This window comes from Phycomyces blakesleeanus, assembly GCF_001638985.1.
Source record: "Phycomyces blakesleeanus NRRL 1555(-) unplaced genomic scaffold PHYBLscaffold_34, whole genome shotgun sequence".
NCBI lineage: Eukaryota > Fungi > Mucoromycota > Mucoromycetes > Mucorales > Phycomycetaceae > Phycomyces > Phycomyces blakesleeanus.
The window spans coordinates 195,052-203,765 of NW_017265164.1; the positions used below are offsets into that span (position 1 = coordinate 195,052).

The 8,714-nt window shown below is 33.9% G+C and overlaps 3 protein-coding genes across 3 annotated transcripts; 1 reads left to right on the forward strand and 2 right to left on the reverse strand.

The window, feature by feature from the left end:
• The first annotated feature begins 204 nt into the window (after window positions 1-204).
• Window positions 205-2,145, forward strand: PHYBLDRAFT_42115 (hypothetical protein). The gene is made up of 3 exons (XM_018440173.1): window positions 205-223; window positions 609-616; window positions 884-2,145. Exons 1-3 carry the CDS (start codon window positions 221-223, stop codon window positions 2,034-2,036), a joined length of 1,164 nt encoding a protein of 387 aa, XP_018284708.1. The 5' UTR covers window positions 205-220; the 3' UTR covers window positions 2,037-2,145.
• Window positions 2,146-2,327: 182 nt separating this feature from the next.
• On the reverse strand, window positions 2,328-4,017 carry PHYBLDRAFT_160554 (hypothetical protein). Its single transcript, XM_018434198.1, has 5 exons — window positions 3,752-4,017; window positions 3,415-3,577; window positions 3,030-3,256; window positions 2,802-2,942; window positions 2,328-2,656 (listed from the first exon to the last, which is right to left on the reverse strand). The coding sequence occupies exons 1-5, from the start codon at window positions 3,827-3,829 to the stop codon at window positions 2,417-2,419; spliced, it is 849 nt and encodes a 282-aa protein (XP_018284709.1). The 5' UTR covers window positions 3,830-4,017; the 3' UTR covers window positions 2,328-2,416.
• A 478-nt stretch (window positions 4,018-4,495) lies between these two features.
• PHYBLDRAFT_71900 (hypothetical protein) lies at window positions 4,496-5,161 on the reverse strand (the record flags this gene model as incomplete). Its single annotated transcript, XM_018442555.1, has 5 exons — window positions 4,496-4,581; window positions 4,695-4,789; window positions 4,881-4,992; window positions 5,047-5,098; window positions 5,132-5,161. The coding sequence occupies 5 exons, from the start codon at window positions 5,159-5,161 to the stop codon at window positions 4,496-4,498; spliced, it is 375 nt and encodes a 124-aa protein (XP_018284710.1).
• Between the last annotated feature and the right edge of the window lie 3,553 nt (window positions 5,162-8,714).

Consider the following 8,714-nt stretch of genomic DNA (forward strand, 5'->3'; position numbering starts at 1 on the left):
ATAACTTAAAACGTTACGGAGTTTAAGGGCAGGATCAGTTTCAACGGAGGTATCGTTTCGGGATATTTTAGACTCCTTTGGTCGTGACGCATCGGAATTTTACGTCATCGTCTGGTGTGCCGCACAACGCTCGAAACAAACCGGTCCCATAATATCAATGACCTGAATTTGGCCGATTGATGTGATCCTCCTCTTTTATTGTCTCTGTACTCAGCGCAAGATGGTAAGAAAAAAAGAAAAAGAAATAATATTAAAGGCATATAAATATATAGAGAGATATATAGATTTTCTAAAGAGGATCTAACGACATCCATCAATCAATCAATCCATTGATTATGTCCATCCATCCAACTTCTTTAACAAATATATAAATATACATGTACTAATAATCTATATTCTTTTCTCCTTTTTTAAAATTATATGTAATATTTTCACTACGAACTTTTTCAAAAAAAAAAATTAAAATTTTTAAAAAAAATTTACACGACCTTTTCTTCGAACGACAAACCAACACGATCAATTATTTTTTACTATACGAATTTTAATTTTCTGTATTAAATTTGTCAATTTATTCACGAACAATGACAAAAAAAACAAATATCAAATAGTCGCACAGGTAAAAAAAAATTCAGATTTTTTTCGAAAAAAAAATTAAAGTCAAGAAAGCCACAAACAACAATACACGCCACACAAACGACAAATAAACACCACACACACACACACACACTGAATACCAACAATATCAAACGCCAACCCAGAAACAAAACAAAACTAAATTACACCAAACAATTTTGAATTCGCAAAAAAAAAGAAATATCAAACATTTAAAAAAGTTACTTCAAAGAATGCGTTACTAAATAACTTCTTTTTTAAAAAATTATAGAAAGTTTGAGGCTCCCCGTCACGGTCACTTGGGTTTCTCCCCTCGCAAGAGAACCAGATCCCACCGCGGTAGAGTCAAGGCCTACCCCAAGGATGACGCCAAGAAGCCCGTCCACCTTACCGCCTTCTTGGGTTACAAGGCTGGTATGACCCACATTGTCCGCGATCTCGAGCGTCCCGGATCCAAGATGAACAAGAAGGAGATCGTCGAGACCGTCACTGTCATCGAAGCTCCCCCCATGGTCATCATCGGTGTTGTCGGTTACGTCGAGACTCCCCGTGGTCTCCGCTCCTTGACCACCGTCTGGGCCGAGCACTTGTCTGAGGAGGCCAAGCGTCGCTTCTACAAGAACTGGTACCGCTCCAAGAAGAAGGCTTTCACCAAGTACGCCAAGAAGTACTCTGAGGGAGCTAAGGATGTTACCCGTGAACTCGAGCGCATCAAGAAGTACTGCTCTGTCGTCCGTGTCATTGCCCACACCCAGGTTGGCAAGGCCAGACTCGGCCAGAAGAAGGCTCACCTTTCCGAGATCCAGCTCAACGGTGGCAACGTCTCCCAGAAGGTTGACTGGGCCCGCGAGCACTTTGAGAAGGAGGTTACTGTCGGCTCTATCTTTGAGCAGGACGAGATGATTGATGTCATCGGTACCACCAAGGGTCACGGTTTCGAGGGTGTCACCCACCGTTGGGGTACCAAGAAGCTTCCTCGCAAGACCCATCGTGGTCTCCGCAAGGTCGCCTGTATCGGTGCCTGGCATCCTTCCCGTGTCATGTACTCCGTTCCCCGTGCTGGTCAGCGCGGTTACCATCGCCGTACCGAGATGAACAAGAAGATCTACCGCATCGCCACCGGTTCCGACAAGAAGTCTGGTTCGACCGAGTACGATGTCACCGAGAAGGTCATCACCCCCATGGGTGGTTTCCCCCACTACGGTGAGGTCAACGAGGACTTTGTCATCCTCAAGGGTTCCGTCTCCGGTGCCAAGAAGAGAGTCTTGACCCTCCGCAAGTCCTTGACCGTCCACACCAAGCGCTCCGCTCTCGAGAAGGTCACCCTCAAGTTCATCGATACTTCTTCCAAGTTCGGTCACGGTCGCTTCCAGACCCCCGCCGAGAAGGCTCAGTTCTTGGGTCCCCTCAAGAAGGATCTTTAAGGTCTTTTGAACCCTTATCAAAATTTAAAAAACTAAACCCAAACAATAAAAAACCCAAGCGTCTTCTTACGCTCGTGTTTTTTGTCAGAGACAATTACAACAAACAAAGAGTTTATAGATATAGTTTTTGGAATGAATGAATATGCGAGTGGAGGGGAGTAATGAGTGTTAGTGGTCGGGTAGAAGTATAGTATATTATTTAGTTATTATTATTTTTTGAAGTGCAGCTGTAGGTAGGTAGGTAGGGAAATACTAAAGACAATGAATGAGTGAGTGAACGTTCAGGTTTTTGTTATTTCATATACGTCTTTTTTATTAAAAAAAAACCCCTCTTTGGTAAACAAGTAATATTTGTGCATAAATAAATAATTATTATTAGTTTAATTTGATTCCTCATTACTCTTCTTCTTTTCTTCATCATTCTCATTTGTTTCCTTTTCGGTCTCTACTTTTGATTCCGTTTCTTCGGGTTTTTCCTTTTCTTCTTTATCGCCTTCTTTTGCTTTTACTTTTGCTTTGATCGGTTTTGGTACACCAGCATCATTCACACCCAACAAGCTTTCAATGTTGTATTTTTTCAACTTGTAGAAATCCTCGACAATTGACATCATGCACACATTCTAAATGATCACAAATAATGAAAATATGGTTATAGATTTAGAAAAATCAAAATAGCAATAACAGCTACAGATTCACATTATACGCAATCGCATGCACGCACGCATTTACATAAAATGTAAGAAAATAAAAATAAAAATCTCGTACCTGAATCACTTCAACAATAATCATCAATTCTGGGTTAGTGAGATCAACCACATGAGGTTGTCCGACAATTCCAGCAAGTTTCATGGTGACTTCCATTCGATCCAATTTTGTGCAATTACGAATTCTGGCCATTACAGCAAACTATAAATAATTCATTCATTAATTCATTGGAATGTCAATTAACATTTTAATACTCTTCCCTCCGACAGCAACAAAGAAGATACGTACCGTACGTGGTTTAATCTCACCATTAGCGTTTGGAACATTAAATTTGGGAGCAACCAGCTCTTTAGCGAGCTGTTCAATTGACTCTAGGCTTGACTTGCATGTGTTTTGGACTGGCAAGAGACGGGAAATATAGCGAGTCTTTTTGACCTGAGTTGTGTTCATGTCTGTCAAGATCTGGTGTACAAAAGCACATGGATCGACTGGAGGAGCTGTCTTGATAAATGCCACTACAGAAAAGAAACACACACACACATATATATATATATATATATTTGTACACACTCTTGTTAATTTGGTTTCTTTCTTTTTTTTTTTGGTTTTTAGATATTTAATGGTTAACTACTGCATAATCAAAGATAAAGAGAAAAAAAACACAGAGACGTACAGCAAGTAGTTCCGGTAGCAATATTGGAAAACTTCTTTTTTCCTCCTGCACTGGATTGTTTCTTGAGAGCAGCGACTTCTCTTGCAATAGTAGCCTCGATATCTTCATCTTCGTCGACTTCTTCTTCATCATCTTCAGCCTCAGGATATAATGTTTCGGCATACTAAGTACGCGTGTGCAAAACATAGAAAAGCAAGTGAAACAAAAACAAAAACAAAAACAAAATAGAGAGAAAGATGAATAAAGGGTTATATTTTTCATAGTTTTATATATAACAAGACAATAAGACAATAAGATATATTTTAATTTCAATTATTAATATTATTTTAAACTTTACTTGATAAAAGACGTCTGTGATTTCCTTGACGGCAGCAGGCTCTTTGCCACGGGTACAAGTGACCATTACACCAGTCATTCCGGGTTGCAAAGAAATGTGATTCTTTTTTACTTGGTGTTTTACAAGCCAAGCAGATGGTTAATGAATTGTGCCTTTTGGTGTTGATGATTTACCTTTGATCGTTTATTCTTGTTGGCATCTTTGTTACCACCATGAGGACGTTTATTGGACATTGTGAAAGATCTTTTATATCTATACTATACTATACTATACTATACTATATTTTTATTTTATTTTATTTTTGCAATCATTTTGTGGTAAAGAAAAAGTGACTTTCTTTCAACGTACATCATTTATTTATTTTTTTATTTTTTTTTAAGAAAATTTGGTTTAGAAAATTGGTATAAAAAAAACTGTTTCAAATATTAACTTTATAAATTAATTAAATTAATAGTACCACCACTATCAACACCACCAATTCAAAGAAGAAAAAGAAAATCAGTTTTTGAGAAAAGAATATTAAACTGAAATGGTACTATTTATTTCTGTCAAAAAGAAAATTGTTCAACCTTTGTCCAATCAAATTGATTTTAAGAAGAAAGATTCTTATTTGAATTTTGGACGTTTTTCTTTTTCTTCTTTACAGCTGTCTATACCACCATTATAAGTATGAAAAAAGAAAAATACAACTCAACGTAACTATAACAGACTCTGAGCTGGTAAAAAAGGGGACATCTTTGTGGATTAACGTATTCTGAAATTCACAGACACCGAAATGTCAATGTAGAAACCGTTTGGCGTGTAGTTAAAAAAATAAATGTTTAGAACCTCTTCCACAATATATATATATATATATATATATATATATTATACCTGCAGAGGTTTGACAATTATTTTGATTATTTAAGAAAAGGACAAGTTGGCAATATAAAATGTTTCTTACTCTTCTTGGCCATTTGGTTGTGCTTCTGTTGCAAGACATAAAAAGTAAGAGAGAAAACCTTGTATTGATATGGTAAATCGCTCCCGAAGCACTCCCTAATGTTTTAATTATATATATATATATATATATATACAATCTACATATTTATTCTTAAATTTTTTTGATTTTTATTTTTATTTTGCTTACAGACACACAAGTCCACAAAGGACACAAAGGACACAGAGGACAAGTAACCAAAAACAGATTTGGACAAAAACTGTATTTCCCCACAAAATCAGCAAGTCCGAAAAACCAAAAACTTTGATTATTATTTGCTTTTAAATATTCCTTATTCCAAATATAATGCACGCACTATACAACACTTTTTGTTGACCAATTGAATTCAATTGAACGATTTTACAAACCTACAATGAAAAATAAATAAATAAATAAATAACATTATTATTGTGATCATTAGGCTGTTCCATGGATCGAGCGCTTGTTATTAACCCAACCAATAAAGAAATAATTTTTTATAGCTTAAAGTTATATCTATATTTGAATAATTTATTATTATTACTATGATTTTGAAAAATGGTAACCACGTCTTTCAAACAAAAAGAGAAAAGATTGGTTTATGTACGAATCAAATAATAGCAATAATTATAATAATAAAATAATATAGAAGGGCGGAAAGTAAAAAGGAGGAGATTTTTGGGGGACATATAAAGAAGAAGAAGAAAAGGGACCCAGGTTTGTGTTTAAACTTTGCTGTATTGGCCACGATGACAGGTACATTAGACTCTTAAAGGGCATCTTGCACATTCAAAAAACGGAACTTTTTTTTTTCAATTCTATTCTATTTTACTCTTTATATATATATATATATATAAATCAGTCCTGACTTCTATCCAATGCACCAATTACATTTGCTTGGCCATGCTTTTCTTTCTTTTTTGTCTTTTATTGGTTAGTCAGATCACACATAGTCCCTTTCATTATCATCATCATTTAAGAATATAGTATGATGTATGATACTTCTTTATGATTTAATTATCAATTTAGTTCTCAATTGCATCATTCAAATGACCATAATGAAAACATGACCTCTGGATTAATAAAGAAGTCAAAAAGTATAGATTAGATACTATTATGATAATAATAATAATAATCAAAAGTTACACGCCAATATATTTATATATTAACGCCAAATATTGATAGTAAGATTGCTGTCGATTCTTATCAATTACTAATATTATTTTACCCCACAATTTTATATATATATATTTCAATTAACAGATTATATGGCAAATAAGGCTATAATTTCTCTTGTAATAATTACAATGAAAATTGAATAAAATCTTACCCTCACCCCCCAAAACCTCCTTTACTTTACTCTATCTATTTATTTATTTATCTATTTATTATCCCCTTGCATACAGGTTTGGATCTGAATTATCACATCTATGCACAGAATTCTAATGATTCTAGTGACAAGATTAACAACCCAAAAAATAAAAATACAAATAAAAATGTGATTATATCAATAAATATCTTTACACACAAAATGACTTTTTGTTGTTGTTTAGTACTGTTGTCCAAGTCAAGGGTCATGATAAATGTGAACCTTTTTGTACAGATTTACTTTATATATTTTATCAAATGAGAGGAATGATCCAACAACAGATATGCTCAAGTTATGAATGATAACCTGGGAATGTTGGGTTGATAAAGTGCACTCTACGCATTATATCTATATATTAAGATTTCAATTTATTTATATTTTTTTAAAAAAAAAAAAGATTATTGTTACTGTTACTGTTACTGTTAATATTGAATTGCTTTGATGTTACCATTCTTGTGCTTTGTAAAAATTATAACCCTCGAAACTAAATAAATAAACAGATAATTATAGCAACAACAAGGATGAATACATTACAGCTTTTGGGGGAAAATCTAAAGGACATAATTATGTGATCTTGTGTCCTTGATCTCCCTTCAACATAGGTACCTATTAAATATTGAAGTATATATAAAACATTATTACCATTACAGCAAAATAAAGGATCTTTTTTTTTTGTCTGTCTATATGTTTATTTATTGGTGAAATAATATATATATATACATGTGTTCCAAAGTATATCAGTTGGTAAATAGCAATAAAAGTAACAATAGAAGTAGCAGTAGCAATAGCAGTAGCAGTTACATAAATTGTGGTTGTAGTAATAACAATAAATTACCATTTTAGAAAATTTCAAATTATGTGCATATACACACGCACACGTCTATGTTCGAATGAATGAATGAATGAATGAATGGTGCCTCCTGTCATTATACACCTTATTTTCTTTGGGGGTAATATATTTATATAGTTCACATATCCAAACCTCTCTTTAGTCATCTCACGGAGACATCCCAAAATAATCAAAACATTATATATATAGAGGCAATGCTCTTATAAGAGGGGCGTGGCGGGATGGGGTAGGCTAAAGTGTGGTGGAGAGTGGTGGGGTGGGGTGGGGTGGGGGGGCAGAATGAAGGAGGGAAGGAAGGAGGGAAGGAAGGAAGGAGGTGAATGGGTTCGGTGGGTAAGATCGATTGATTGACTGACTGACGGACTGATATATATGTATCTTGTTGGCACGCTCTTTGATCACTATGAACCGACAAGGATACAAAAACAATAAGAAATAATATTAGAATATTTTCATTTTCCTTCCTTTCTTTCTTTCTTTCTTTAGGGTTATTATCAAGCCTCATGGACTATTCAAACCGATAAATGCCCTTTTTCTTCTAATATATCAAGCTATACAACCACATAATAAGAAAGTTAGTTTAAAAGATAAATGTCTATGTGGGTGGGTGAATGGATTCGAATCGACCTAGAGCACAACAAAACACCACATGATTTCAAGTCATGATTTGTGCGTGTGTGCATACATGCATATACATATACACATATCTATTGATAAAGAATGGATTTTTTTTTTTGGTTTTTGGTTTTTCTACCTTTCGTTACTATCATTTCTTTTACTTCTTTCTTTTTGGGGGGGATTAGAGACTGAGCAAGATCGTCAAGGATATTCCAGGGCTCTTTGGCATGACTAGAAAACGGGTGTGATTTTGATACCATATTTGACATTGGAATAGGTAACCCTAACATACACACACAAAAATAAAAAATAAAAAAACAGACGGAAACCTATGTGTATGCATGTATGTATAAATGCACTTGGGTTTTGTTATGCTTTCATGCCTTTTATTCTTATTCTTATCCTTCTTTGACTGTTTCTATTGATATCTCTGTCTATAATGTAGCAAATCAAATAAAAAAATTACTATGATGAGCAAAACGTTTTTTTTTTACTATTGACGCCAAATGCGCCGACCTTGTCCCGCTGAAAGGCTTGTAAGCTGTGTATTCAATTGCTCCCCCCTTCTTCTTCTTATGTCTTTCTTTTCTGTATTTTATTCGTCTGGAATTGATAAAATATAATAAACAAGATTATGATTTATATTACAAGAGTTTTCAATAATAATAATATTAGTAGAAGGAGTCTATCTTATTTGGCACTATATCTCTTTATTTGAAGAAATGTAGAGTATATATATAGAAGTCATATTAACTATTTTAGCTTCTAAATTGTGTAAAAAGTAATTATTAAGTTGTAACCTTTGAAGACGTTCCTGATGGATTTCTTATTTTTTTTAAAAAAATAAATAAATAATAATACCAGGAACGTCTCGATTCTGTAAAAAAAAAAAAAAAAAAAAAAAAAAAAAAAAAAAACGCAAAAAAAAAAGAAAATCTATAAAATCTATAAAATCATTGGTCAGACACAAACACATAAAAGTGCCTCGAATACGATAAAAGTGCCTCGCAATGAAGCAACTGTCTATCTTTTCAATTTTTTTTTATTGGTTGGTCAATAGTCTTCTTGTTAGATAATTCACGTAAAGAAAATATAATATAAAAGAATTTAAAGAGTTCTATTATTTGCTGACTCTAAACAGTTGGAAAAGAATTCGGTTGAAATAACA